General features: G+C 32.2%; 14 protein-coding genes across 14 annotated transcripts; 8 read left to right on the forward strand and 6 right to left on the reverse strand.

Moving 5' to 3' along the window:
* Positions 1-2: 2 nt before the first annotated feature.
* On the forward strand, positions 3-1,226 carry TpMuguga_04g00546 (SPFH domain / Band 7 family protein). Its single transcript, XM_759088.2, has 3 exons — positions 3-527; positions 562-1,001; positions 1,053-1,226. Exons 1-3 carry the CDS (start codon positions 191-193, stop codon positions 1,095-1,097), a joined length of 822 nt encoding a protein of 273 aa, XP_764181.2. The 5' UTR covers positions 3-190; the 3' UTR covers positions 1,098-1,226.
* On the reverse strand, positions 1,061-1,821 carry TpMuguga_04g00547 (Iron-binding zinc finger CDGSH type family protein). Its single transcript, XM_061306021.1, has 4 exons — positions 1,462-1,821; positions 1,334-1,417; positions 1,242-1,301; positions 1,061-1,207 (listed from the first exon to the last, which is right to left on the reverse strand). Exons 1-4 carry the CDS (start codon positions 1,535-1,537, stop codon positions 1,173-1,175), a joined length of 255 nt encoding a protein of 84 aa, XP_061161185.1. The 5' UTR covers positions 1,538-1,821; the 3' UTR covers positions 1,061-1,172.
* A 202-nt stretch (positions 1,822-2,023) lies between these two features.
* Positions 2,024-3,393, forward strand: rsc5 (CRAL/TRIO domain protein). Its single transcript, XM_759090.2, has 2 exons — positions 2,024-2,699; positions 2,822-3,393. Exons 1-2 carry the CDS (start codon positions 2,095-2,097, stop codon positions 3,345-3,347), a joined length of 1,131 nt encoding a protein of 376 aa, XP_764183.1. The 5' UTR covers positions 2,024-2,094; the 3' UTR covers positions 3,348-3,393.
* Positions 3,394-3,432: 39 nt separating this feature from the next.
* Letm1 (LETM1-like family protein) lies at positions 3,433-6,012 on the forward strand. Its single transcript, XM_759091.2, has 6 exons — positions 3,433-4,532; positions 4,562-4,661; positions 4,694-4,772; positions 4,836-4,900; positions 4,982-5,599; positions 5,658-6,012. The coding sequence occupies exons 1-6, from the start codon at positions 3,593-3,595 to the stop codon at positions 5,935-5,937; spliced, it is 2,082 nt and encodes a 693-aa protein (XP_764184.1). The 5' UTR covers positions 3,433-3,592; the 3' UTR covers positions 5,938-6,012.
* On the reverse strand, positions 5,976-7,576 carry memo1 (Memo-like family protein). The gene is made up of 11 exons (XM_759092.2): positions 7,416-7,576; positions 7,264-7,348; positions 7,159-7,227; positions 6,859-7,083; positions 6,726-6,790; positions 6,664-6,695; positions 6,563-6,609; positions 6,424-6,533; positions 6,258-6,328; positions 6,171-6,224; positions 5,976-6,136 (listed from the first exon to the last, which is right to left on the reverse strand). Exons 1-11 carry the CDS (start codon positions 7,456-7,458, stop codon positions 6,065-6,067), a joined length of 873 nt encoding a protein of 290 aa, XP_764185.1. The 5' UTR covers positions 7,459-7,576; the 3' UTR covers positions 5,976-6,064.
* An 18-nt stretch (positions 7,577-7,594) lies between these two features.
* On the reverse strand, positions 7,595-9,379 carry CDKG-2 (Protein kinase domain protein). Its single transcript, XM_061306022.1, has 5 exons — positions 8,197-9,379; positions 8,024-8,164; positions 7,893-7,953; positions 7,776-7,817; positions 7,595-7,724 (listed from the first exon to the last, which is right to left on the reverse strand). Exons 1-5 carry the CDS (start codon positions 9,241-9,243, stop codon positions 7,639-7,641), a joined length of 1,377 nt encoding a protein of 458 aa, XP_061161186.1. The 5' UTR covers positions 9,244-9,379; the 3' UTR covers positions 7,595-7,638.
* Positions 9,380-9,464: 85 nt separating this feature from the next.
* Positions 9,465-10,889, forward strand: mcfH (Mitochondrial carrier family protein). The gene is made up of 5 exons (XM_759094.2): positions 9,465-9,688; positions 9,718-9,870; positions 9,909-10,233; positions 10,301-10,433; positions 10,501-10,889. Exons 1-5 carry the CDS (start codon positions 9,625-9,627, stop codon positions 10,690-10,692), a joined length of 867 nt encoding a protein of 288 aa, XP_764187.1. The 5' UTR covers positions 9,465-9,624; the 3' UTR covers positions 10,693-10,889.
* A 68-nt stretch (positions 10,890-10,957) lies between these two features.
* TpMuguga_04g00553 (BTB/POZ domain protein) lies at positions 10,958-11,972 on the forward strand. The gene is made up of 2 exons (XM_759095.2): positions 10,958-11,716; positions 11,869-11,972. The coding sequence occupies exons 1-2, from the start codon at positions 11,015-11,017 to the stop codon at positions 11,956-11,958; spliced, it is 792 nt and encodes a 263-aa protein (XP_764188.1). The 5' UTR covers positions 10,958-11,014; the 3' UTR covers positions 11,959-11,972.
* Positions 11,934-13,792, reverse strand: TpMuguga_04g02365 (Ring finger domain protein). Its single transcript, XM_759097.2, has 9 exons — positions 13,620-13,792; positions 13,395-13,507; positions 13,305-13,360; positions 13,190-13,273; positions 12,927-13,108; positions 12,841-12,895; positions 12,746-12,801; positions 12,633-12,716; positions 11,934-12,552 (listed from the first exon to the last, which is right to left on the reverse strand). Exons 1-9 carry the CDS (start codon positions 13,718-13,720, stop codon positions 11,970-11,972), a joined length of 1,314 nt encoding a protein of 437 aa, XP_764190.2. The 5' UTR covers positions 13,721-13,792; the 3' UTR covers positions 11,934-11,969.
* A 305-nt stretch (positions 13,793-14,097) lies between these two features.
* TpMuguga_04g00556 (TH1 family protein) lies at positions 14,098-17,377 on the forward strand (the record flags this gene model as incomplete). The annotated part of the gene is made up of 12 exons (XM_061306023.1): positions 14,098-14,356; positions 14,422-14,459; positions 14,491-14,545; positions 14,576-14,646; positions 14,676-15,220; positions 15,254-15,426; positions 15,489-15,935; positions 15,965-16,682; positions 16,712-16,769; positions 16,805-16,891; positions 16,956-17,082; positions 17,150-17,377. 12 exons carry the CDS (start codon positions 14,098-14,100, stop codon positions 17,302-17,304), a joined length of 2,733 nt encoding a protein of 910 aa, XP_061161187.1. The 3' UTR covers positions 17,305-17,377.
* Positions 17,378-17,690: 313 nt separating this feature from the next.
* On the forward strand, positions 17,691-22,775 carry FH13 (Formin Homology 2 domain protein; the record flags this gene model as incomplete). Its single annotated transcript, XM_061306024.1, has 6 exons — positions 17,691-21,422; positions 21,489-21,605; positions 21,668-21,755; positions 21,803-22,152; positions 22,185-22,442; positions 22,485-22,775. The coding sequence occupies 6 exons, from the start codon at positions 17,691-17,693 to the stop codon at positions 22,770-22,772; spliced, it is 4,833 nt and encodes a 1,610-aa protein (XP_061161869.1). The 3' UTR covers positions 22,773-22,775.
* Positions 22,696-23,909, reverse strand: TpMuguga_04g00558 (uncharacterized protein). The gene is made up of 8 exons (XM_061306025.1): positions 23,710-23,909; positions 23,539-23,676; positions 23,434-23,485; positions 23,317-23,402; positions 23,215-23,278; positions 23,054-23,182; positions 23,002-23,022; positions 22,696-22,943 (listed from the first exon to the last, which is right to left on the reverse strand). Exons 1-8 carry the CDS (start codon positions 23,776-23,778, stop codon positions 22,804-22,806), a joined length of 699 nt encoding a protein of 232 aa, XP_061161870.1. The 5' UTR covers positions 23,779-23,909; the 3' UTR covers positions 22,696-22,803.
* Positions 23,889-24,786, reverse strand: TpMuguga_04g00559 (SGS domain protein). Its single transcript, XM_061306026.1, has 7 exons — positions 24,712-24,786; positions 24,552-24,676; positions 24,430-24,521; positions 24,333-24,366; positions 24,187-24,263; positions 24,021-24,158; positions 23,889-23,986 (listed from the first exon to the last, which is right to left on the reverse strand). Exons 1-7 carry the CDS (start codon positions 24,717-24,719, stop codon positions 23,930-23,932), a joined length of 531 nt encoding a protein of 176 aa, XP_061161188.1. The 5' UTR covers positions 24,720-24,786; the 3' UTR covers positions 23,889-23,929.
* Positions 24,787-24,810: 24 nt separating this feature from the next.
* TpMuguga_04g00560 (Hinge domain of cleavage stimulation factor subunit 2 family protein) lies at positions 24,811-26,351 on the forward strand. The gene is made up of 6 exons (XM_061306027.1): positions 24,811-25,094; positions 25,152-25,672; positions 25,704-25,808; positions 25,838-26,118; positions 26,178-26,253; positions 26,286-26,351. Exons 1-6 carry the CDS (start codon positions 25,025-25,027, stop codon positions 26,319-26,321), a joined length of 1,089 nt encoding a protein of 362 aa, XP_061161189.1. The 5' UTR covers positions 24,811-25,024; the 3' UTR covers positions 26,322-26,351.
* Positions 26,352-26,425: the final 74 nt, after the last annotated feature.

The following is a 26,425-nucleotide window of genomic DNA, read 5'->3' on the forward strand; positions in this document are numbered from 1 at the left end:
TAGTGATATTTAATATTTTATTTTAGTTCACAACTAAATATTTCCATTTCAAAAGTTCATATATAATAGTTATTTTATTTATTTTAATTTTGTGTATTATTTTTGAAATATTCGAACAATAATATCTTGTGATTGAAATCATGTATTCCTCTATAATTATATTGTCAAAATCCCCTTCATTTCAAGTTTAATGTATTATATAAGACAATACAAGTGGCTTATTAGATATCGCAAACTTTATTTCTTAACGAAGACTAAAGCATATTCTCCAAAACCGTTGGATTCTACTAAAAATGAGATTACAAAACCAAGTGAATCGCCTTCTTCTAACCAGGAATTTATAAGTCCTCTTTACACTCAAAAGCCTGGGATGTTTGCTAAACCTGGAGTTCTTTTTAAAGATGATAAAACGAGTAGATTCAGGACTTACAAACTATACTTTTTCTCCTTCGTTTCATTCATTGTAATAGTTTCAATGATTAAAATAATACCTCCAGGTCATGTTGGAATCGTTGTTCGAAAAGATGGTTTGATATATAATATTTTATTTTATTTATTTAGGGAAAGTTGACCAATTTAACAATAAGGGCCGTTTGGCTTTATTTCACATACCTTTCATTGAAAAGCCTATAGCTTTTAGGATAACCCCTATAAGAAAAAAGATCATTAGAACATGTGAAACATCTGATGGTAAGAAGGTTGAGGTTGTTATTTTCCTTACACTAGCAGCAAAGGTTCCATTTTCTTCACACATTTATTCCATTTACGGAGTTAACTTCACTAATGGTTTTGTTGAGAAAGAACTCAACTTTGATATTGATCAAGTAATTAAAAAGTTCAAAATGGATGATTTGATCCTGAGTCCTGATATTATAGAGAATTTGGAACATAAAAAAGGGAATATATACACTATAAACAGTTCAATCGACAAAGCAAACGAGGAGTTGATTGAACGATTCAATGACGCCGGAACATTCAACAAAATCCTGGTTTCAGATGTAGTAAGTTCATATTTCTATCTTTATAAACATATGGTTATAATATGTGTTTAGAATATAAGTTATAGAAGACCAGATTTAGCAACGGATCCGTACTAGTGAAATTTTATAAAAATAGTTTTAATTATGCCCATTTGAATATTTTAATTGTAAATTATAAAGAAATCAGAGATACTAGAGCCGTTTCCTTATCTCTAACATTGCAGGACCTAATATTATATAACTTAATATATGTGTTAGTACCACAATCTACTCCAAGTTTCTCTAGTTTTTGGTGTGAGTTGTCACAAAGAGGGAATTTAGCTAAAATATAATATGAAATATAATTAAAGAACCTGACTTCCAACAACGACAAACTGGAATTCTTGTAACAGGAGCGATATGAGAGGTAAATGTCTCAGTATGGACTGCAGGAAGGCCTAAAAATAACAGTAAATAGAATTCAATTTATATGTAAAAATACCTGAGGTGTTTAAAAAATCGCCGGGTTTTCTATTTACTTTAGTTTTCTGTATTTGCTTAGATATAGCGGAGCCCATAATAAAAGGATAAAATATGTTTAAAACAGATAAAACATAAAAGGTAATTAAAATAAAATCATAATATAATAAAATTAAAATGAAATATAAAGAAAAATATAATATGAAATAAAGAAATGGATTTGTACGATGAGTAAGGCTTACGATAAAATCAATATTAAATTAAAAATTGTCGTTAAGTAATATATTGTATAAATAATTTGATATAATTAATTATACATTCAGATATATAATATATGATGTGTTAATGAAATAATGTATGAATTGATGCGGAGAGAAATAATGATTAATGTATTTACTTTGTACAATATTAACACATTATATAAGTTTGGTTTTATAAATGAACATTTATATAATTTAAATTTATACTATAATTTAAAAAACAACATCGATTAATTCTATGTATTCCTATCGTTAGTTAACAATAACAAGAATCTGGTGGGGGTTTGGTAGATAACGAATTGATGTTGTTGATTTAATGTAATATATACACTGAGTTGATGTATTTAAAAATATTGATTTTAATATAATTTTAATTTTAGTAAGTATTATATTTAATGGATTTCATTAAAACGCTGAAGAAGAAGACGGAAGCCAAAATTGCCGACATCAAATCGGATTTTAGCAACTCTTCTACCCTTCCAAAATGTAAACCAAATTTCGACTATAAATCTCTAAATATTTCTACGGATATCGGTCCTCACATGACCGAATATATATATGAAATGGACTTTGATTTGCGAGACTTTTTAAAAAAGTATAATTTGATTTATCCATGCACTGAATCACAATCCAATTCATTTGTTGACTTTCAGATCAGTTCTTTAACATCTATGAGGAAGTTGTTGCTTGACATGCCCGTTGTTGAGAATGTTTCTGAGGCTACAAAGACTAAGAGGTCGAAACTACATAGTCACCAACCAGTGAAAGAGCTTACACTTGAAGAACTTTACTACTGTAACGATTTAGTTCTCTTCAGGTTCCTTAGAACTTATGACTATAAACCAGAAAAATCATTAAACGCACTTTTAAAAACACTAGCATGGAGAAGGACTAGAGATCCAATGAGATTAAAGCCAGAAGTAGTACACCCAGTACTATATAAAAATTTACTATATAGAAGAGGATTTGATTATTACGCATCACCAATTATATATTTCAGGTATTTCATATTCTATTATATACATTATATATATTTATTATATATATATGTATGATGTATATAGTATAACATACAAATACTATATAATAATTTAACATGGAAAATTAATTTTAATTTTATAGACCTATAAATGAGACAGATGCTACGCTGGAATTACATGTTTTGGGCCTTTATTATGTTTTGGAAAGGGCTTTACAGACATGTTTGATATCACAGGGGAATGATAAGGTGTATGTTATTGTGGACCTGAAGGACTGGTCGCTGTCAAGACTACCACCAATGGAACTTGTTATAGAAACTGCCAGAGCACTTGTCGATCACTATACTGAGACTATAGATGAGATTTTATTTGTTGACCCTCCGCCGTTGATTGATCCTGTATATCAGATGGTGAAGTGTGTCATTCCAGCATCGACAACTAAGAAACTAGTTTTCAAATCGAGAGGACCAAAATTATTTGAATATCTAAGGTCGAGAATCCCGCCATGTTTTCTTGAAAAATCTCTAGGCGGTTCATGTGAACCTGAGATGGATTTTCAAGATTACTGGAAGGTCGAGGAATCGCAATTTGAGCTTTTTCAAAACAAAATCGACGAGTGGATTAGAGAAAACAAGAGCAAATATTTAAAACGAAACTCTGAGCTTTAGTTTCTTAAAAAATAAAAAAATAATATTTTATAATATTTTAATTTCCCAATATACCATATGTGAATAGATTATATATTATTATCACATTCAATTGTTTGTTTTTTATATTTATTTATTTTATTTTATCGTTTTATTTATTAATAAATATGTAATATTCAAAACTGTTTAATATTAATAAGTTGAAAATGAGTTAACACAACAACGGTGTTTCCTAAAACTCTTATATATTGTAATTTTAGCTTAAAATGTTGAGGTTTACATCTCTTTACAGTTTATATAGGCTTGATTACCTGGTTTTCAAACCTTATTTAAACAAACAATATAACACTTTACTAAATGGAAGGTTTATGTCAATCACTTTACCAAATTATTTTAAAACATCCAGAATTCAAAGCACATTCATTTGTAATCATCATTTCAGTGACATTAAAAATTATCATACACATACATCACTTTCAAATTACCATACAAATTCACTCAACAACAATATAATATTTAACCAACCAGTTGATTGTAGATCTAATTTTAATTCAAATTACTATGGTAATAACTTGAAATTGGCGTTTTCTACTGAAACGACCCCCAAGAACGAGGTTGTTAAGAGTAAAAAGAAGCCATCTCTAATAAAGAAGGTTGTGAAAGTGCCTCTGGTTTTGGTTAAATGGATTGTATATATACCATATAGGATTGGAAGGGGAATATTTAGAGTGTTTTCACTCACATTTAGAGGCTTTAACAAACTAGCAAAGTTAGCAGCAAGAGCCGCAGTCCTCCAGAAAGTTACAGGAGTCTCTGGAATTTTCAAAAGCATCGTAGGTGGTATAAAACATACAATACACTGGTGTAAAACAGGCTCTAAGCTATATGCAGCAAACGTCAAGGTGTCATACTACATCTTGAAGAAGCTTATCAGAGGGCACCCTATGAGGTACCATGAGAGAAAACTCCTTATGAAGACTATGAATGATGCCCTTAAACTTGTTCCCTTTTCATTGTTCATTATCGTACCATTTGCAGAGTTTTTACTACCTCTAGTGATAAGATTCTTCCCCCAAATGCTACCCTCAACGTTCCAAACTAACAATAATAAGGACGATGACTACCTTCAGAAGAAACTGATGGCAAAGAAGGAGCTTGCAACGTTCTTCCAGGAGCTCGTTCAGGAAAGAACTAACCAGATTCTACGTAAGTTAATAGTAATTAATTTTTATTAGAGGAGGAACTCGACTCTTCAATGAGGACTAAAGCTGAGGCATTGAAGCAGTTTCAGGAAAGGTTACTTAATAAAAGTGATGACATGAATCCATTCCTAAGGTAATTTAACCAACAATTACCAATAAATTTAGTGCCAATGAACTCTTGGTGTTTTCAAAATTATTCAAAAAGGAGTTCGTGCTAGATAAAATGAGCTACCAGACTCTTAAAGTAAGATTTATTCTATTATCCTTAATAATTTATAAATCAAATATTTAATAACAAATTGTTTAGGTAATGTGTAAACTTCTTGGTATTACTCCTTTCGCACTTAAATCACACCTCGTTTTACAACTCCGGTATCTTTGATAAAATATACACATCGTACTACACCTACTAATCCAATCTAAGAATTATAAACATAAATTAATATTGATTAGGCATCATTTGCTTAAAATTCAGAGGGAAGACAGGTTAATATTGTGGGAGGGTGTAGAGAGTTTAGACATGGAGGAGCTCCAGGAAGCCTGTAAAGAACGAGCAATGAAGTTCTACAATGTAACAAAGGAGCAACTCCAACAGCAACTGAAGCAATGGCTTGATTTGTCTAGTAGACGAGAGATCAACCCGATTCTTCTCCTTTGGAGCAGATGTATAACGATGACTCACGAACCTATGGTGATTAAGGAAACAGGGGCTGCAGCTGACTCATTAGAAACGGTTGACCCTCAGGAGATCCTAGTTGACGCCAACGCTGAAGAAACCCTTGAGGAGAAGCCTGAGGAGAAGGTCGGAAGGTCTAAGATCAAGGTCATCCAGGACGTCGTTGAGGCTGCCCAAGTTGATGAGGAGCAGTTACATGAGCGTGAGGAACGCCTAGAGGAGTTATCGGAGAAGGTGAAGGAGCTTAAGGAGATTATCGAAAAGAGTAAAGAGGAGGAAACCATATCAAATTTCGAGTCAGAAGACGTTGTACCATCTGAAGAACTACTTAACATGGAAGATGATATTCCACCATCAGAGCGAAAAAAACAAGCGGAGTCAGACGACGAGCACAGGTAATTCCTAACCATTTACTTTCTTTTTATTACTTTATTATTCTAATTTATTCTTTAGTAAGTTCGAAACATTGTCGAAAGAGGAGCTTGTTCAGAGACATAGGGACCTTTTATCCTCACTTGATGTTCAGATGCAGATCAGTGATCTCCAGTACCACCAACTCACTGAGCTTTACTCGTACATGGTTAAAATCTCCGAAAACTCTACCCCAAATGAACCGATTAAAATAGACCATAACGACCTCAAATTGCTTCTAGACTCAACTCGGAATGATTTCAAGCAAATCGAGACACTATCGGCACAGTTTCAGAAAGTTTCCCAGAATTTAACTTCATAATTTCATAAATACAGTTTAGACAGCTTAAGCGAGACTAACAAATCAAATAGTAAATTAAATCTCTATACTTTTATAGTGTATCCATGTTTATTTAGTTAGGTTCATTGGGTTAAATGGGTTATTTGAATTAGTTCTGAACCAATCCCACAATTGCGGCGTAGGAAACCGACGAGTCGCTAACTCTTGTAATCCGTGAAGACTAAGTTAAAATTTTTAATTCCTGGATTAATTACTTGAGAGTAGTGGAGAAGCCTTGAGGTCACATTAAGGTTAGAGGCAGCCAAAAGCTAAAAAATATTTATACGTTATTTTATGTATACCCTTAAAAGTAGTAGGATTGGATTTCTACCGCAAATAGTGTTCTCAGTTTCAGTCAAATACCAGAGGAAGTCTAAAATTTATTAAAAATCGAGGAGAAAGTAATATTTCGTGAATTACTTAAATATAGTTAAATTATATACTGCCAAAATGATATAGTGTGAATACCGTCGTGTTTATGGTTTACGATGAGGTCAATGCCACGTTTGTCAAGCATTTCAATTTTCTCGTATAAAGGCTTGTTTTCAGACTCGTATCCAGTGATTGAGAATTGAAATCTGCGAAAATTAGATTAAATATTAAAAACCTTGATCCGAAATGACAAAAATCAGAAGAGAAGACGAACAATGTACGCTAAATTATGTTAGTCTTATGATAGAAATGAAAAATAAATTAATATTCATTTACCTCATCATTGAAATATGGGACCAGTGCAGAAGCTAAAAACATATTATCATTGTTAGACTTACTTAGTTCATCAGCAAGAGATTCGCTGAAATCTCCGACCATTATTGGAACTACCTTAACAGGTTCCCTAATAAATTTAATAAACATCAAATGTGAATGAATTAAATAAAGTAAATAAGTTATTTTGAGAAATACTTTTTGAAAACGAATCTGAGTAAAGGTAAATGCATCTCAATTGAGTGTTCGTCTTCTGATGCTTCATTGTTGATTACAGAAAAGCCCTTGAGGTTTGAAAGCTTATCGACAATATCAACATCAACTTGGAGAGGTCCTAGTGGTGTTTGCAGAGATGAGAATCTGTCAACAGCACAACCTCTTAGAAAGAAATGATGTGATGGACCTAGTACGAAGATAGTTTTACTAAAGAAAAATTAGTTTTTGGTAAAACCAAGTTACAATTAATACACAAATCATTATAAATTGTAAAAAACATACTAAGAAGCGGAGTCGATTTGACTGTACGCGTGAGCTGCAGTTTTAAGTGAATAAGCATATCCAGCGTGTCTATAAAGATTTATTAAATATGAAAAATCATCTTACGGCGCAATTATATACTTAAGAGTCTTGTAAGCAGCATTAGTTAATCCTTGAAAGGAAGACTTAATTTCAGATTCAAGAGCACCAGCTAAGTTAAAGTTAAATTTAGTTTAATTATCATATATTTAGTGTTAATAGAGAATATTGAGGCTTACATGAGTTTGAATACCAACTTCCAGCATGTGTAGCAACTCTCATTTAGGAATATCCAATGGTGAAATATAATAATTTTAATAATTTACCGTTAATAATATTTGATCAATAAAGATAAATGAATAATATAATTAACAGGTTATAGAATCACAAGACATACCAATATACTAAAACATATAAAGAATTATATTTTACAATTTTTAAAATTAAAAATATTAAATATTTTCATCTTTTTGATAATTTTTTTTCTTTCATCATTGATAGGAATTTTACAGGATCAACTCTTCCCCTAAACCGCGACGGACACTCCACTAAAAATTATTGTACAATATTAATTGTTTATATTATAGTTAATAACACACTTTCTGGGTTCTCGTTATTATCTTGCCTTCTTTTAGTCCTCGCTAAAATTAAATTATCAATACTTATATTTTTTGTTTTAACTACATTTTGAGTATAATTATACAATATTGACTTACAGGTGGAGTTGGTATCAGGAACCGTTGGCATTAGCTCTATTGGTTGAGTTCTTGGTTTTTCCTACGATCACAATTATATATTGGGGTAATTATAACATTTAACTATTTTATTCAATAATGTGTATTAATACTTGAGTAATGTAAGGATGATTAAGAGCATCTTTGGCGGATATTCTTTGGTTGGGGTCAATATTTAACATTTTTTTCAATAAATCTAGGCCCAACTCAGTCATACAAGTTGACCCATGAACCATTCCACCCATTATTCCAACCTAACATAAATTTGATGTAGTTATATTATCACCTTGAAAACACTTTCAAATGAAGGGCTATATTTGTGTATTTGAAATTTATTACTAACAACGCCTGGCAGTTTAGAAAATCCAGGCCAGTTCTCTTCAGTCGGAGATCCACAGAGTCTAAAGATTTTATCCAATGTATCTGCATCGTTTGTTCCCATGAACAAAGGCCTTGATAGTATAAGCTCGGCAAAAATACATCCAATGCTCCAAACATCAGTTTTTTCGGTATAATAAGGCTCACCCAAAAACAACTCGGGAGCTCTGTACCAATGCGTAACTACATTATGTGTGTATTTCCTAATAGGAACACCGAATTTCCTAGCCATTCCAAAATCGCAAATCTTAACCAATCCACTGTTATTATACAATATATTAGTTGTTTTAAGGTCACGGTGCATTACCCAGTTCTGATGTAGATAGTTTATTCCATCTAGAAGTTGCTTGAGGAGACATTTTCTCTCAGACAATGTAAAATTTGGTCTGTTTTCTTCTAATAAAGTCTTCAACTCATGCTCAACATATTCCATAACCATGTAAAACTGGTCGTGCTTCTTATTCGTAACAATTTCTTTCACAGATAAAATGTTAGGGTGATTTAGTTGTAGCAGTATTGAGATCTCCCGCAAGTTCGTTAATGGGAATCCTTCTTTCCACTGGACATCGTGATACTTTATGTGTTTTAATGCAACTATTTTTCCAGTTTTTAACTCCAATGCTCTGTATACTGTCCCATAAGTACCTTCAGATATCTTATTTAAACACTTAAAACATTCAACATCTCTACAGGGTTTATAGTCCAAAATAAAACGGCTGGGTTCGACTTGTTCAAAAACTTCTTTAGATTCAGATTTTAATTTCTCAGAAGTTTTAGAATGTTCGGGTATCTCCTTTATCTTAGTTTCATTTTTTGAACTAACACATTCTGCGATATTAGATTTTAATGACGGCGAATCATCAGTTTTAGACACTGAATATTCGTCTTTATTATAAATATCAGTTGAAACATTCCCATAATTTTCAGGTGTTAACAAATAATCTTCTTCATCCATAATAATGAATGATAAATACTGTCATTTTAAACAAAATAAAATATCAATATTGTAAGAGAGAATATGTTTATGATAAGAACAAATATTTATTAAAATATTATTTAAAATACATATATTAAAATTTGAATTTTATTAGGTTTGAAATTTTTTAATAATTATGATTTTATTTCCCCATGGGATTCTTTTAACAATTATGTTATTAAATAATTATTCAATAAATAATATAATCAATTTTTTATTTATATTATAATATGTAATTTAGTTCCTAAATTCATAAATAAAACTCTATAAATTTAATTCATTTTAATTCATGTATTATAATCGTTTGTTTAATTGTGTGATTCGACTATCAAATATTATATCATAATATGTATTATAATAATGGGATTAACAGAAGAAAAGGTCCCAAATCTCTACAAGATTTTCAAGGGATCATTACTTGGAGGTGAGTTTATTAACCAATAAATCACTTAGGTATGATAATAAACATATTTTTTACACCTTGTGATGTTGTAAAGAATTATTGGTACTATAACAACGCCTTGAGCAAATGCAGGACTCAAATGTCTTCTTTAAATGTAGTAAAACACATATACAAAAAAAATGGTCTATCGAGCTTCTGGCTAGGTAATTTAATTTTTTATCAATACAATATGTTATTTTAGGTTTTACTTGGTCCATGCCTTTGACTATATTTAGTCAATCAATATTTTTATATACTTATGATAACATTAAGAGCGATGTTACGCCTCCTGTCGCTAGTTTAATTTCTAGATTCATTTCACTCGTGCTATCTCAACCTCTTGATTGTATGCGTACTTATTACCAGGCAACACTATACACATCGCAAAGAGTAACATTCAAAGGAATTGTTAAAAATAATGGATTTATGTCACTATATAAAGGTTTCAACTCAACGATGATTCGGGACGTGCCATTTTCAATTATTCACTGGCCAATTAATGAGTTTTTATATGATAAAATAACATCGTAACTACTAATTGGTTATTTATTTATTAGTGATTATTTACATAGTAATAAACTAATATTCTGATAGGCTAGGAGTTTATAAAAGAAGGAAAATGAATCGATTTGAATCAATTGTTATTCCCTTTGGATGTGGAACTGTATCTTCATTAATCGCAACATTCATATCTCAACCATTTGACATAGTTAAAACAAATCTGCAGGTAATAACTTATAGAGATAGTTATAGTTATATTATCCAACAATTATATCCTTAATTAACATTTTTAGACGATAGGAGTTGACACTGAAGAGGCAAAAACACACCCAAACTCTTCTGGAAAGTTTAACATATTATCGGAATTGAAGAGAATAAGAGCTACTTATGGAATGCGAGGTTTATTTATAGGAGTAATGCCAAGAATAATTAAAGTGGTTCCTGGTTCAGCCATAATGTCGGCCACTTACCACTTTTTCAACTGATAATCAAAGAATTTACAAGCAATTGGATTATTATAATCCAAATAATGCACTTAAAAATGTAAATTACTAAGATTATATAAAATCTATGATATACGTTGGTAGTAATTAAGAGCGCATCGTTAAGTAGGAGATTTTAAAAGGAATTAAAATGTGTAAACATTATAGTAATAATAATAATTTTTAAAAAAGGAATAATTTTAAAAAGTACATAAAAGTGCATAAAAATTAAATATATCATAAAATCATAACACAATGTTGGGAGACGTACAGGAGTAAAGTTAATTCTTTTTGAATTAACACTTCTTAATGTAACATTATATTTATGTACACTCCTAAAAAAACTAAAGCCGAGGACGGCTTCTATCCTAGATCGCAATATGACATCGGATCCGCGTCGTTTAATGATTCTAACTCATTCAATTGTATGACCCAGACCAGCAACGACGAGACCACTTACTATACCCAAGTCGATAAGCGCGTAATTCTAAATAAAAATTTAGTGAATTTTAACGTCGGAGGGATTAAATACACAACCACGATGTCAACGCTATCAAGTGATCAGAATTCGAAGCTATATAAATATGCATACTTCACAATTAACGGAATAGAAACGCATGATAAGGAATATAATTTTGATGGTTTCTTTAATTTCACGGACTCCAACTCCGGAGGCATTGCAAACATATTTATTGATAGAGACGGGAAGAATTTTCAGTACATTTTAAACTTTCTCAGGGATGGGGAAGTAATTTGCCCAGATGACCCTTTTGTATACCAGTCTTTGCTCTCGGAAGCTAAATTCTACACCCTTAGTAAATTAGTTGAAGCCTTATCTCGTATTATACACAAGCCTGAGGTCATTTCTGACCCTAAACTTGAAATTCCTGAACCTATACCTGAAATGGAGGAAGTTTCATCTCAGAAAACTCAATTTGAATTTTGCGACAGTATTCCCCTGACTCAAAACACCAATTCTGATGTATTTTTACCACCTCATAATGTATTTTTAAGAATTGAAGAGAATGTAAGTTTTCCTAATTTAACTTATTAACTTATATTTAACTCAGTTTCAGCATTGTTTTATCTTTATTTACTTTAAGTTTACACTCTTGCATTTAACTTCATTTTCTTTAATCCTTATTCTCTATAATGTTACACAAACATATGATTATTTAGGATAATATAGAAGAGTCTATTCAATTCGTTCAGACTACACCAGTGAGACTACTGGGTGAGCAGACGTTTTCTACCACCGCTGATTTTTAATGTACTATAAGTTATATTACATTAGTATTATCATTTTTATCCTTAGTCTTAAAAAATGTGAAAATGCTCTGCGGTTTATTGCTGTTAAACGGGTTGTTAATGTTTTTGGCGCAATTTCCACTTTCGTAGAGCGACCTTGACTTCGACTTAGATCTCCTCATACCGTTGGGATCTGGAGAGGTGAATGGACTATTGGAACCATCTGCGATGAATGGGTTTCTCCTTTCGGGGGATAACACAGCCTTAGAACGCTCATTGATCCTGGACACAGGAGTTCCAACCTTAACCTTTTTAACCTTTGACAACATGACGGTTCTTCCAGGAGTTAAATTCCTTTCCTCAGAATTACTTGTTTGCAGAACGTTCTTTGCTCTAAGTGGATCGAATGGATTAGTTGAACCATTATTAGTAACAGCGGATGTTGTTAATTGAGGTGGTTGTTCCGAGTTCTGAGACTTAGGATGATAGTCAGATTTCTCAGTTTTAACCACCCTAGTGCAATGGCCAGTGTAATCGTCGTTTATCCCAGGCAACTCTTCCTTCTTTTGTTCCACTGGAGGAGGGTTAAAGTGGTTATACATTTTAATGAACTCCCTGATTAATTATTAGTTACATAACTCTATTTAATGTTAATAGTTGGATTTAAGTTATTTAGTAATAGGATAGTTAATTACAGTCTCATGTTCTTATAATGAATGTCAGTTTCCTCGCGTTCGATCTTTAGCTTCCTGTTCTTCTCACTCAAGTCTGACACGGCACTAAAAAAGTTTAGGAAATAAGAATTTACTTTTCAAGCTCCACAATTCTTGTAGTTAAGATGTTCATCTTCTGATCATTGGAAAACTAAATTTTAAATTAGAAAATATAAAGAAATAATCATACTTGGGAGAGGAATGTTTTTAAGTTATCAGCTTCAGGAAGGTTCTGGTCATTGAGACTAAAAAACGTTTGGGAATGTTTAAACAAACTATTTAGAAAGACTTTCAAGCTTGGCGAGCTTTTCCTTAAGTTCGTTAACTTTATTGCTAAGACCGTGTATTGTGGTCTTGCTACTTTCCTGAGAAAACAACAGCTCCTTGTTCTCATTACTCAAAGATTCTGAGCGTGAAATCTCTTGATTTAACTGTTCCTCAAGAAAATCTTTCTCAGACTAATAAAATTATAAAATATAGAATCTGAATTTTATTTATTTAACTAGTATTAAAATTATATATTAGTAAGTTGATTTAACCTGGAGTGAAGCGAGCTTTTGAGAAAGATCGAGATTGTCAGATGAAGCCTGACTTAACCGATGTTTAAGGTGTTCCAACTCATTCTATAAAAAATATAAAAAAGGCGAAACTGACCTTGATTGTATCAGAAGGAGAATGATCCTGGTTGGAGGGCAGGCTTTCGATACTTTCTGGAAAATGTGTAAGATGTGCGATGAAATTTACCGGATTTGGAAATTGAGTAATTTAGGGAAAGAATCTTTTTAATGTTAACAGAGGTTCTACATAATGGGCATCCAGGATTCTTAACTTTAATTCTCTCAAACCAGCTATTTAAGCTACAAATGAATCATATCAATATACATATTAGTGATGTGATAGTATGGTAGACATTAAATAGTAATAAATAGAGTAATATACAGCAATAAAAGATAATATATAAAGGAATACCAGTCTTTGTGGTAAATATGGCCACAGTTTGGCAAGAGAGTTAAATTTGTGAGTAAACGGTCGTAACATATGCTACAGTAAGGGAATTCCCATGACTCCATGTGAAAAAACACTTATAGTACAAATTAAATATTTAACATAATTTTAGAATAAAACTATAAATACTATTGTACAGAAATAAATTTAAAATGATATTGAAACATTTTTCTTGAAACCGCACATCAGGATCTGATGTTGAATTGTAACTGTTGTAAAATTTTAATGATATTATTTCATATTATCTGAATAATATTTAAAAATGTTTTCGATGTGTAAAATTTGAATTACAATATGGATTCGTCCAGACTATCTGAGTTTCTTATACAAAGGGAAGGCTTTGAGCTCATCAAGGTCACTGAAGATGAATACAAAGGTTTATTTAGAATAAAAATAATTAAGTTTAGAATCTAAGCGATTCATTGAGAGCCCAGACGCGATTATGGATGAGTCGGTTTTTTTTCACATCAAGAAGGTCATTTCATACCTCTTCTACAACGAAAAGCTTAAACCAATTAAGGACCCTAAAACCAATATTGACTCGGAAAACAAAGCCTTTGATAGCGAATTTGCGAAGGAGTTGAATCGTAACGTTCTCAACACTCTGGTCGATGGTTATGTTGGATACGCTTGGCTATGTGAAGTTTGTTCTCGATGGATCAATTTTCTAACAAATTTACTAAAGAATGATGACTTCTCAGGTACTTTTGGATCAGTTTATACAAATATATATAATTTTCATATTAAAAACTAAATGTATATCTAGAGAATAAGGATAGCACGTTTGACGGCTCAAAGGCGATTGTAAGTCCTAAATTATTAAATAACAATTTAGATCCAGGAGGCTCTAATGTCGTATTTAACCTCAAAATATGACACTGATAGGATGAGTTAGTCTTTAAATTTTCAATTATTTTCAGGAATATACATGGAGGATAAGCTTAGTCACGACAGTTGGAACCCGCCAGAATTGTACTGGAACCTTATGAAGGTATTTAATATTTCAATGTATTGTTTTAGTCACCTCTAGTTGTCTCACATATGCTAAAAATATACCGAGATAAGCCAAAAGATGAGTTCTTGTCATCCTGGTACCAGGACTACATGAACAACTTTAGCTCCTACATCAAGATGGAGCAAAGTGAAGTTAACAAGGAAGGCCTTTCTAGGATTACAAGCAATTTTAGTGTTTTTACACTAAGAATATCCGAGGAGATCCATAAATTCCTTCTCACCGTATGCTTTATTCAGTTAATTCAACAAATATTAACCTCACAACTCATTTGTTATCAGAGTAACTCGTTGGAATCGTTAGAATTTGATTCACTTGATTCTGTCAGTCCATTATTTTGGCATGCAGAAAACGCCTACATTTACTCTCAAGCTCTTCTCCACTTTATTTATCAGTGGCGAATCGACTTGAGGGGATGCAGGAGACTATCTCAGCTTATTGCAAAGGCCACAACACATCCAAATGAAATCCTTAGAGAGTCACAACTTAATATTGACTCAGTTTTAGAATGGTCAGTATCGCAAATCCACCTACTAATGACCAATTTTTCAAGGTAACAAAACACCAAACAAAATTTTTTGTTTAGATTTCCAACTCTGCATTTATCATTTAAAAGGTTATTATCTAGTAAAAAATCAAGCGAGGATAAATTTAACCACCAAGAACTCTGTGATTTTTACGAGGAATTGAATAAAACGTTAAAGGCGTTTGACAGTTATGGGTTCCTACTCTTTGATATTCGATCAGCTACAAAATCAGGTATTTTTCTAAAAATCAATTTTTTATGCTAATTTGTTCTATATAATAAAATCTATTTGTAGAAAAAGAAGATGAATCAAGTGAAGAAGTTGTGATTGATGAGTCGGTATCTCAATTTGGAGATAAAAGAGCTGATGAGTACATGAGACTTAGAAATGCCCCAGAGATGCCACCTCTTGAAGCTATACGTGAGAGTAATCTTCTGAATGACCTGATAGACGACTTTTCTAACAGAGATGTGAATATTAAAGAGTCAACCACTTGGATTAAGTACGCCAACCTGCTGGTAATTCTATCAGTTCTTTCTCCATACGAACTTCTGTACTTCCACTACTATGAAAAGGTCTCAGATTATATAAAGAAATTGCCTCAAAGGGAGGTTTGGCAGCAGTTTTACTTACCTCCAGAGGAGTACGACTCAGATGACTCAATAGAATCAATAGAAAGATACAGAGATTATGGAGTAATGGATGAGCCGGAATACGAATCTTCGGATGATCAAAGCCAAGGTAGAAAAATTAATTTAATATTCTTTTAGCTTCAAGTATAACCGCATCAGATGAATATGATATCAAAACCGTATCTCACGTCCACAAGGCCTGGCACAGTGAAACTTCAAACTCCATTCTTTCATCAAACGTATTTTCATCAAGCTCAAGTAATAAGAAAGCATCCAAATCAAGGAGACGAAGCCAATCTAACCATAGTGATGACAGTGGTCCATGTAAATCAGATGATTCTCCGAATAGAGAAAACGTTAAATCAAATTCAGGTTCTAGTTTTTATAATATAAAGAGGAGAAAGCGAGCAACTGATTACGAGGAAGCAATTATGGATGACGTTGGAAGTGAGTACATGGAAATCAAAAGCACACTTGAAACTGCAATATACAACAATATAAATGAACAAACTAAGCTTGGGCCTGGTAAAAATATTTCAAAGGAGAGGCTTGATGAGATGAAACAATTGTATTCACAATTTAAATTAAAGTGCGATAAGATGATGAACATTGCCAAAAAAGATTTGTACAGCCTATACAATCTAATTCACAATCAACATGACACCTCAGAATGTGAGTATGAGATGAGGAAATTCATAGAAACTAACATAGCTTCATCAGTTGTAATGTCATACATCAACCAAAGAGTTCTAAAGAGCCGGAACATAGACGAGCTCAATGATATCAAGCTCATGCTGTTAAAGGAAATCGCAGATAAACATCCAGTTAAAAGAACTTCTATAATACTTCTACTTAGGTTTGTAAAACAATTTATAAATATTTCAGGGATTTTTGCAAACTTTGCGTCATCGGGAATATGGATGAAAGTCCAAATAAACTAGAGGTTAGAAAAAAATAATCTTAAATTATGATATTTAGAGGCTGGAAGCTATTGTGGATTTGCTGGTTTATATTTCAAGATTTGATCGTCAGTGCCTAACAATAATAGCCGTATTCGATTCAATTGTAAGTTACACATCTAAAACTATTTTATTATTTTAATAGACAAAAAACTAACAATTGTTTTCAGATCAACCTGGTTGACAGAAGCATTAGTAGAGTGTTTATATCTAAAATGCTGAAGTTCTGTGGTCCACCATATTCATTGGATTTCTCATTAATGTTCATAAAACTAGTTGAAAAGTTCATAGGATCAGGTAATTAATATATTCATAACAAAAATAAAATAAAATTAACAAAATGTTTTGATTAAAAATTGAATAGGAAGCAGTGGACCTAACGTTCAAATTGAGATAGAGAATACTCTGATGAGGAAGTACATCAATCCGTTCATTAAAGAATGCCTGGAAAATAACTATAACAACCAAGAGATAATTCAGATTGCAAAAAGATGTGATTTCGGAAATGTAGTCGAATAAAGAAATAAAAATGCTAAAACTTTTCTAATGCACAATCAATTACCCACAAGATTATTTTTCAAATATTATCTCACACATTTTAATATATTTTATTTATTTTGTTTTAAAATTTTTAAAATATTACATTAAATTGTAATATGATATATTGTACTATATCAATGCTTCTAATCAAAATTTCAATCATTTGTTTCATCTTACAAAATTTAACATTAAATTAACAAATAATTAATTTTGTAAATTATTTTTAAATTAAATCGAAACATTCTTTTATTTTGTAAATTATTTTCTAACTGTGTAAACTATAATGAGGGAAATCCTTTCATATTCCTTCGATGTTATCTTGTCTAGTAAAATATAATTTTAATTCCTTTTTAATAATATTAACAATGGAGTATGTCGATAATGATGGATTTTCCAATGGGAAACTCCATAATGTGCACAAGTTAAACGTTGCTTCACGGCTCAGCGAGCTTCCCATGAATAAAGGCAGCAACATCTCCCCTCAGGCCCTTGGAATGTCCGTTAAGATGGACCTTGTAAAGAGAAGATCAACTCAGACGGCTAGTGAAAAGGAGTTTATGTACTCTGGAGGATTTACGAAGACTAAGAATTCACGTGTTTCGGATGAAATATTATCTGCAGCTGATATATTGAACAAAATTAATTCCACCACAGCTTCTGGTTATAGTCTGAGCAATAATTCCCTAGTATACAGAGAAGCTTTAGCGACTAGAATGTTACTGCGAACAATGGCTTTAAAGAATTTTGCTAATAACAACTACAGTGATGCTCTACTGGAAGCACATTACTCGCTATTGCTTTCAAAGAAGTTTCATTCCCAAGTGAGAAAAACACCTTTGTGTGGAGAAATGGCAATAGAACTTATGATACTAAGTAAGTGTTATGCCCGGATTGGACACTTTAAAAAGGGTAAGGAACACTTGGCTGAGTTTCGGTTCTTGGTAGAGAATACACTATTACAATATTCTAAGGGTTCTCAAGCGTTATCGGATGATTCCAAAAACGCAGTAATTGACTGTGATAAGAAAGTCTTTTTACCAATAGTTTACATTTTAGCTGAAGTTTTAAGCAGTTATGGAATGTCCGAAGATGCTGAAATCTTCTTCTCTAAGTACCTTGCATTATATGTTCAATTATACGGAGAATTTGATCTTGGACTTAGTAACGCACTTGGGAATGTGTGCATATATATGATCAGGGATAAACAATACATGAAGGCTCTCCCACTGTGTATTAAAAACTTGGAGATTTTGAAGAAACATTTTGGTGATTACGATTCTGAGCAACCTAACATTAAGGTTGCAGAAGCTTATAATAATCTGGGTATTGTTTATAGATTATTGAATAACCCTATTGACGCATTACAACAGTTTTTCAAGGCAATTGATATGAAAATGCGGTTATGCCGTGACCGCAATCATCCTTCAGTTCAAGATATATTGTTGTCAATAGGATGCTGTTTCCACATTCTAGGACAATTTACATCATGCGCGTCTATATATAGGGAAGTATACACTACTCGCTCGGATTCACTAGGGAAATCACACCCATCAACAATTGCAGTTCATCAATTACTCACGGACCTTGAACGAGATATTAATTTTAGATATAATGAATCAGACAAATCTGAACAGCCTGGTGATGGATTAGATAAGAGTCCAAAGTCAGATTCTAAGATTAAGAGAGAAACTGAATTAGTCGTTTTAAACAGTCCTACAGTAGATGTTTCAAGAATTGTAGCACTGTATTCAAACAAAATGGAATCTATTGATTTGAATAAATCAAAAGTAAATTCTTGCTCTGAGGTTATATTCCCTACTGAACGCCTTCTGGATTTATCAAAGAAACTAAACCTTAAACTAATGAAGTTGCCAGTAATTAATGTACCAAAACTTTCAAAAGGAACTCTGTTCATTAAAGACGGACTTCCAGCAATGACACTTAACCCTGACGCGGAGGATATTCTTAGGGATTGGGGAGTTGATCCACCCGATGTCTCAATTTCAGGTGAAGTGCTTAATAGTGACTTAAGGGACGATGGTGTTAGACTATTTGTTCCACTGGTTAAAGAAGATAATGAATTAATTCTAGGTTATCACGATAAACCGGTTTTCGTTCCAAATCCCGCAATATTTCATAGTTCTAAACAGGTTAGTAAGATGTTAGAATCTTCTTCTCCAACACGTACATCCCTAGTTAGTAAGATTACTCGAGTATCTAATGACCCTTTCATGAAGCCTGAACCTCCTGAAAGACGAGAAATGGCTACATCACCCAAAAGTGATTCAGCCGAAAAACCAGATACTGATCCGGATAAGAGTGACTCTGATAAAGTTGACACAGAGAAACCTGAAGAACTTGTAAAGGAACCTGAAAAGCTGAGTGTAAGACATAAGATAGGAGAATTTGAGCGTTTAAAAAGTGTTAAGTTTATAGAAAAGCCAAAAGTGGTAGAAGAACCGATAGTGAGTGTCCCAATAACTGAGTTGGTTAAGTCAAAGAACTCAAAGAATGCAAAGTTTCTGGCCAAAATCGGATCACTTTCTAACATTAAAGTTAAGCAGAATATGTCCCCTAAAATTGACAATTCAGTTCTTAAAAAGACAATGATGGCAAAGAAAATTGCTGGTAAAATCGCAAGAAAGGTGCCCACAAAGAGATTGGCACAGTCACCAAAACACAAACGCGCATTTTCAAACTCTTCTGATGATAGTCAATTTTCTCAAGATTCTCTCATTTTCACTGATGAAACTTTATATTCTGATGATTCTTTTATTTTATCTGATGAAAGTATCAAGACAACTGATTATTCTGATGATGATACGGTCATTGAGAGTTGCAGTGTGGTATCAAACTCAGATACTCCTGTAAACTCAGACTATGAGTTAATAAATGATTATTCAATAACAAATGAGTTGTTTACATCACCAGCTGTTTATTCTCTTCCTGATACAGTAAGTCCAGCAAATTTAATGAAACAAGATGTTAACAAATTGCCGTTACTTATCAGATATTATGATGATGTTATACCTGTTGAAATTGCTAGAAGGGTTGCTTCAGTTAAAACATACTTTAGTAAGGTTTTTAATGATTTTCTTGATGAGGATAACAAGGACAAAGTTGAATCGAAAGAGGATAAAACTGAAAATACAACTGAAGATCAGAAAAATCACGACAAACCTGCAATCACTCCAAAGAATAATACTAGTCCAGGTGATAAGACCCCAGTTAAATCTCCTAAAGGTACTAATAATTCTGATGATATGACTCCAGAAACGTCTAAAAATCCTCCAAAGTCTAACACACCAAATGTTGATAAAACCTATTGTATGTTATTGGATTGTGAAGGGAATGAGTTAGCTTCAGTTCCTTGGACAGTGGATTTGGTTTCATTATCCATAGCAAGATCATGTCTACAGGAAGATTTCCTTAACAGATACTCATTTTTGGCTAAAGCTAATAAGGCGTATTTGAAGAAGAAGGAGTTGTCTTTTAAAGTAGAAACTGATGAGGAGAGGAAGAAAAATGAACTTTTGCTGTGTAGAATGTTACTGGCAGGACAAGGTTTAACTGAACTTGGATTCGCTAAAATCGCCACCTCAATGCAGGCAATTACAAATGACCTTACAGCAGGGCTTGACTTTAAAGTACCAAATTCAGTTCTGGAAAGCATTAAGAAACAGCAGGAACAGATAGAAAAGGAGATGAAAGAACTTGAATTAGCCCAGAAAAAGAAGGAGGAAGAGCTTAAGAAGAAAGAAGCAGCTGCCAAGAAGGCTCCACCTCCAGCAGGTAAGAAAGCTCCGCCAGGTCCAGGTAAAAAGGGCCCTCCACTATTAAAGGGTAAAGGGCCTTTGCCCCCACCAAGTAAAGGTGGATTCGGGAAAGCAGCCAAGAAAGCAGCTCCTGGAAAACCAGTTGTTGACTCAAACTTAAGAAGGTTCTTCTGGGATCCAATCTTTGGAGATGATGCCAAAGATACTATTTTCTCAACCCAAAAGCTAAGACCAATAGTAGAAGTCGCACAAATCGAACAATCATTCGCCAAAGCCACTCCTAAAGCAAAGGATAAAGCCGTAGAAAAAGCTAAACCCAAGGTTCCTTTTTATTCGAATTAGTGATTTATTACTATTTTATTTATGACGTGATAATAAATTCTTTAGTTTATTCAATTGCTGCCTGATAGTAAGAGGAGTTATAACATGAACATTGGGCTCAGCAAATTCAGCAAATACACATTTAATGAAATCAGAGAAGCAATAATACACCTTGATCCAAATGTATCATATCTTTTATATACCATTTTAATTAAAATTTGAAACAAAATTTTATTTTTCTTTAGGTCCTGAACGTTGATTCAACTGAGAGTATATTACTGTTATTACCAAACACTGAGGAAATTTCTGTTGTTTCCGAATTCGTTAAATCGGGTACTTTTTATATCCACAATTAGAATTTACATAAAAATTTCTTTTAGGAGGCGATTTGAGTGCCGTTGATAAGCCTGAACAGTTTGTTGCATCACTTATTGGAATACCTTTAATGAGGCAGAGATTGGAGTGCCACCAGATAGCTCTTACCTTTAGAGACAACTATAACGATATATATTACCCACTAGAAAACATTATGGACTCCTGTGAGTGTATTATGGACTCTGTTAAGCTTAATATACTTGTACACTTTATCCTCAATGTTGGTAACAAGTTGAACGAGGGTGACCCCAGTAAGGGTAATGCTGAGGGATTTAAGCCTACAACCTTCCCAAAGTTAAATGATTTCAGAACAACTACAAAACCGTCAAAAACATTATTACAATACATTTGCGATGTACTTTATAAATAATAAACATGAATTTTTAGATGATTGCTGATGAGGATGAAAATATACTCGACGTTTTAGATGATTTAAAGAGCTTGGATTCGGGCTCAAAAGTTGATATCGATGCGCTAAAAGACAAAATGAAAAGATTTACCAATGATCTAGACAAGATTAAGAATTCGATTAAGAATGCTCAAAATGTTAAATGTGATTTCCAAGATAATTTCACATCAATCATGCGTGAATTTTTAGTTGACGCAGAACCAAAAGTTAACTCACTTTCAAAACACTTTGAAGAAGTAAGTTTTACAAACAAATACGACTTAATTACAATCTTGTAGGTAATGACTACGTTTAAAGAAGTGGCCAGATTTACAGGTTACACTGAAAAGGAAGTTGACAAGGTAAAACCAAGTGAACTTTTCAAGTACTTGTGGTCATTTGCATTATCAGTTGACCAGTATAGAAAACAAAGAATAGAAGCAAGGATAAAGTTAGAGAAGAAAGCAATTGCCCAGACTAAAGTTGAAGTTAAAAAGACCCCCAAACTACAACAGAAACAAACTAAACTCGTTTCAGTTCCAAAATTACAAAATGACGACCTTGTCAACATTGTAAAAACAATATAATTTCATACATAAAAACTTTATAAGGTATTAATTAAATGTTAGAACATGGCCAATACGATTTACATCTTCTACTCCACTCCTTTTGCATTGGAACGTTGTAGTCAATGAAGGAAAATGCCTCTCCCATGCAAGGCCCACTGTAACTATTCAACGATTTGCACTCGAAATTCTCTAAATCATTGTGTAATTAGATTTTTGAATAGTTTATTGAACAAAGGTATTAATTTACCTCCGGAAAGTTCCCATCCCTCTGAAAAATATTATAAATATTCAGAATATACCTGGACAGTATAGAGAATAATCTCGTTTACACATGACACAAGGCCAATTTGCGATACAATTCTTTGACCATTGAATCTTTTCTTCCTTTCCCATTTCCTTATAGGTTAAATCCTGACCCATACAAGGTCCTACCAACGATATTAAACTAAAATTTAGAAACCTGAATAAAACTTTTGTGGTGTGCACTTATGCGATCCGTCATTTAGCAAATTATGTTCAAAATTCTAAAATAAACAATTGTAATATTTGACAAATATCTTACAAGAGGACATGGTTTAGAGTAGTCTCTTTGACAGTTTTCTAACGTTGATTCATGATCAACTGGTTTAAGAAGTTCAAGATCAGAAACTGAAATATAAATTAAATTGGGGTTTGATACCCTTTGGTTCAACTCTATTTACAGGTTTTAAATCAGATAACTCGTCCAAAACCTAATAAATATTTTATTAAAAATGAAATGTGTGTGTAAATAATGATCAAATACCTCTTCAGCGGCTTCACTAACTATTGGAACTGGATTTTCAGGTTCTTTATAAGCTGATATAGCAGTATCAGTGATGGAGGATGTGGAATCACCAAATTTTAAATGAGGGTCTTCACCAATTTGTGAAGGTGCAAGAATCTAATCATGAATTGTTATAATTAATTATCTTACGGTTACCTTAGATAAAAAGCAAATGCAAAATCTTAAATAAAATAAAAAGATAAATGAGAAGAATAACATATTATGTTACACATTTTTAATTTAAATGATTATTATTAAGGTTTATTATCACCACAAATTTAAATAATATTTTAATCCAAAATTTAAACATAAAATATAACATGAATATATTATGAAATGTTTCATATAAATTAAATTTTGGATTAAAATATTATTTATCCTTGACTGAGTTCCAATTTGTTGAGAGTCTTTCACCCGATGATGTCGTCTGTTTACAAACGTTAAATAACATAATAACATACAAATGATTTTACCATAGCTCTTTTAGTTTCTTCATCACCTTTTGAGTATATTTCTTTGAGTAGATTCATGAACTTTTCATCTGAGTCTTCCGTGTTTTCATCGACAACCAATTCCTCATTAAAATTTTTATCACTGAACTAATAAATTAACTTTGTAAAATATTACTTTATCATATGAATTTGTAATTCTGTTTGAATTCTCTTGTTTAGAGTCATCTGATTCCAAGTTATCCCACATTCCACCTGAGAATTCATTAGTATAATTATATTATTAAATTTGAATTAAAAAATAATAATTAAATAATTTAATACCTTCAGTCTTAAATAGCTTTATTTCCATCTTTTTCTAATTTAAGAATAAATGCATGATTATAGTGTGTAATAATTTATAAATTAACGAATTTAATACATCTGTTATTGAAACTTTCATGTTTTCATCAGATTCTGATGGATTCTTAATATTTGATGTGAGATTAAAGTTATATGTATATTTTTCATCATCTAAATTAATATGAAATATTTAATAAAAACCATCTGATGTGTTAAAACATATTGATAATTTTTTGTTATTTAGATTTAATTTTAACGCTTCTTTCAATGCGAAATTCTTATAGAATACTAATGTTAAGGACTTCTCATCTTGATACCAGCTGAACCTATTGAATGTTAATCTGGTAAGATTATTAAATACCTATCCATAAATTTACTATTTATAAATAAAGAAATGATAAAAAGTTTTTATTTTATTTAATATACGCAATTTTAATGTTTAATTTTAATAATCAATTTATTTGATTCTATTGTGCTATATTTATATCACAATAGCATTTACTAGATTTTATTTTTATTTAAAAGTCTCTTGTTCTTGTTTCAAATTGTTTTATTTTAAAATGGGAATTTTTGCTTTCTACTTTTTCTTAATTTCTATTTTATACAATATTTTATTTTTCATCATGGCTTGAATACTTAGTATTATTATTTATCGTTTGAATTCTAAATTAGATATGTCGTCATATCCTAATATGAATCCTATGGTAATGCCTCCTCCCCCTCCACCTCCTCCAAAAACCATCCGTAAGTTCTATTATCCAATCATATATTATTATATCCAATTTATAATACATTTGATAGAATCTGAAATGGGTCAAATGATGGAGGGATATGATCAGGATCCTCTTAAAATGGGTGTTGGAGTATCACATGATTCCTATGCTAGTATGTCTGCGCCTACGTTTGCAGCACCTTTTATACCTCAGCCTCCAAGTGCACCTCCACCCGGTCCAATGGTTCATCCTATGGGAATGATAAATCCAGCTATGGGATTAATGGTACCTCATATGGGACTCCAACACGTTCAAATGGGAAGACAAGTTATAGATCCATACCTGGCAGCTGAGATTTCATCAATTGTTCACACACTCTCGACATCGCAATTAATTTATGTCCTTGCAGCCTTAAAGAAGTTTCTTAAGCACGCACCTTCAGAGGCTAGAAGATTCCTTATTAATAATCCTCAACTTACATATGCACTGTTACACACACAGTTCATACTCGGAGAACATGATGAAAGTGTTTTACCTCTTTCTAAACTTGACCATGACATTTCGCAAGTTAACCGACTAGAAAGATCAGGACACCTTAAACCTTTTCACGTAGTTTTTATTTATTTTAATTATTGTATAGAGTTTGTATGAAGATAATCCACTTAAAGCTGAACATATGGAACATTATACTGATCAATACAAACAAGAATACAAAATGCCATACCAACAACCAGTACAGACAGTGGTATTGTTAATATTATTTATTATTGTTAGGAACATGAAAAGGTAAAACATCATCATGAACATCGTCCTCAACATCATGAGCGTCCTCAACATCATGAGCGTCCTCAACATGAGCATTCTCACCATCTTGAGCATCAGTCACACGTTCACCAACATCAGATGACACCTCAGCCTCAGCCTCAGCCTCAGCCTCAGCAGTTAACTAACGAGGCAACTCAGAAGGATATTGACGATTTAATGAACAGTGGTGTTTACCCAGCTTCCGCACCTCTTGTAGATGCTGTCATTAAGAACAACGATCTTCTAACAAAGTAAATAATTAACTAGTTAGGATTTTATAATATAGATATATTATTAAAATAATTTGTAGTATACAAAAGGCGACTAGGGAGGAGATGACTTCATGGCCTGCTGAACAGAAACAACAAGTTCTGTCGATTAAAGTTGTAAGTATATATGTGTTAAAATATTATTTTAGGCGCTTCATATGAGAGGTATCTCAGTTAACCTATAGCCTGGAAATATTAATTTTATACATGTGTTTTCTATTCATTAAAATAATACTAGTTTATTTGAGTATAAACGGTAATATAAATAGATGTTGTCAAATGTGTTCCC

Source organism: Theileria parva (genome assembly GCF_000165365.1).
Source record: "Theileria parva strain Muguga chromosome 4 map unlocalized ctg_529, whole genome shotgun sequence".
NCBI classification, from domain to species: domain Eukaryota; phylum Apicomplexa; class Aconoidasida; order Piroplasmida; family Theileriidae; genus Theileria; species Theileria parva.

Bases quoted from the DNA above. Each gene is read 5' to 3' on its own strand.
- TpMuguga_04g00553 (XM_759095.2), top strand. From the start codon at position 11,015: ATGTACACTCCTAAAAAAACTAAAGCCGAGGACGGCTTCTATCCTAGA. The intron at 11,717-11,868 runs GTAAGTTTTCCT...ATGATTATTTAG, and splicing joins TTTTAAGAATTGAAGAGAAT to GATAATATAGAAGAGTCTAT.
- rsc5 (XM_759090.2), top strand. From the start codon at position 2,095: ATGGATTTCATTAAAACGCTGAAGAAGAAGACGGAAGCCAAAATTGCC. The intron at 2,700-2,821 runs GTATTTCATATT...TTAATTTTATAG, and splicing joins TCACCAATTATATATTTCAG to ACCTATAAATGAGACAGATG.
- TpMuguga_04g02365 (XM_759097.2), bottom strand. From the start codon at position 13,720: ATGGAGTCATGGGAATTCCCTTACTGTAGCATATGTTACGACCGTTTA. The intron at 12,802-12,840 runs GTATGATTATTT...TTTAAAATTTAG, and splicing joins TAAAAACATTCCTCTCCCAA to TTTTCCAATGATCAGAAGAT. The intron at 12,553-12,632 runs GTAATTAACTAT...ATAATTAATCAG, and splicing joins CATTATAAGAACATGAGACT to GGAGTTCATTAAAATGTATA.
- TpMuguga_04g00558 (XM_061306025.1), bottom strand. From the start codon at position 23,778: ATGTTATTCTTCTCATTTATCTTTTTATTTTATTTAAGATTTTGCATT. The intron at 23,183-23,214 runs GTTTCTAAATTT...TATCGTTGGTAG, and splicing joins ACCACAAAAGTTTTATTCAG to GACCTTGTATGGGTCAGGAT. The intron at 22,944-23,001 runs GTAAATTAATAC...ACAATGATTTAG, and splicing joins GGGATGGGAACTTTCCGGAG to AGAATTTCGAGTGCAAATCG.
- TpMuguga_04g00560 (XM_061306027.1), top strand. From the start codon at position 25,025: ATGTCGTCATATCCTAATATGAATCCTATGGTAATGCCTCCTCCCCCT. The intron at 25,095-25,151 runs GTAAGTTCTATT...TACATTTGATAG, and splicing joins ACCTCCTCCAAAAACCATCC to AATCTGAAATGGGTCAAATG. The intron at 25,673-25,703 runs GTAGTTTTTATT...ATTATTGTATAG, and splicing joins GACACCTTAAACCTTTTCAC to AGTTTGTATGAAGATAATCC.
- mcfH (XM_759094.2), top strand. From the start codon at position 9,625: ATGGGATTAACAGAAGAAAAGGTCCCAAATCTCTACAAGATTTTCAAG. The intron at 10,234-10,300 runs GTAACTACTAAT...ATATTCTGATAG, and splicing joins TTATATGATAAAATAACATC to GCTAGGAGTTTATAAAAGAA. The intron at 10,434-10,500 runs GTAATAACTTAT...TAACATTTTTAG, and splicing joins TAGTTAAAACAAATCTGCAG to ACGATAGGAGTTGACACTGA.
- CDKG-2 (XM_061306022.1), bottom strand. From the start codon at position 9,243: ATGGATGAAGAAGATTATTTGTTAACACCTGAAAATTATGGGAATGTT. The intron at 8,165-8,196 runs GTGATAATATAA...AATTTATGTTAG, and splicing joins CATTTGAAAGTGTTTTCAAG to GTTGGAATAATGGGTGGAAT. The intron at 7,954-8,023 runs GTATTAATACAC...TTGTGATCGTAG, and splicing joins ATCATCCTTACATTACTCAA to GAAAAACCAAGAACTCAACC.
- TpMuguga_04g00546 (XM_759088.2), top strand. From the start codon at position 191: ATGTATTATATAAGACAATACAAGTGGCTTATTAGATATCGCAAACTT. The intron at 528-561 runs GTTTGATATATA...TTATTTATTTAG, and splicing joins AATCGTTGTTCGAAAAGATG to GGAAAGTTGACCAATTTAAC. The intron at 1,002-1,052 runs GTAAGTTCATAT...ATATGTGTTTAG, and splicing joins AAATCCTGGTTTCAGATGTA to AATATAAGTTATAGAAGACC.
- TpMuguga_04g00547 (XM_061306021.1), bottom strand. From the start codon at position 1,537: ATGGGCTCCGCTATATCTAAGCAAATACAGAAAACTAAAGTAAATAGA. The intron at 1,418-1,461 runs GTATTTTTACAT...TGTTATTTTTAG, and splicing joins CGATTTTTTAAACACCTCAG to GCCTTCCTGCAGTCCATACT. The intron at 1,302-1,333 runs GTTCTTTAATTA...ATTATATTTTAG, and splicing joins TTGTCGTTGTTGGAAGTCAG to CTAAATTCCCTCTTTGTGAC.
- memo1 (XM_759092.2), bottom strand. From the start codon at position 7,458: ATGAGAGTTGCTACACATGCTGGAAGTTGGTATTCAAACTCAT. The intron at 6,225-6,257 runs GTATACATAAAA...AATATTTTTTAG, and splicing joins CAATCCTACTACTTTTAAGG to CTTTTGGCTGCCTCTAACCT. The intron at 6,137-6,170 runs GTAATTAATCCA...ATTTTAACTTAG, and splicing joins GGCTTCTCCACTACTCTCAA to TCTTCACGGATTACAAGAGT.
- TpMuguga_04g00559 (XM_061306026.1), bottom strand. The intron at 24,264-24,332 runs GTATTAAATTAT...ATGAATTCTCAG, and splicing joins AAAGCTATTTAAGACTGAAG to GTGGAATGTGGGATAACTTG. The intron at 24,159-24,186 runs GTAATATTTTAC...TTAATTTATTAG, and splicing joins TTACAAATTCATATGATAAA to TTCAGTGATAAAAATTTTAA.
- Letm1 (XM_759091.2), top strand. From the start codon at position 3,593: ATGTTGAGGTTTACATCTCTTTACAGTTTATATAGGCTTGATTACCTG. The intron at 4,662-4,693 runs GTAATTTAACCA...CAATAAATTTAG, and splicing joins GACATGAATCCATTCCTAAG to TGCCAATGAACTCTTGGTGT. The intron at 4,773-4,835 runs GTAAGATTTATT...CAAATTGTTTAG, and splicing joins TGAGCTACCAGACTCTTAAA to GTAATGTGTAAACTTCTTGG.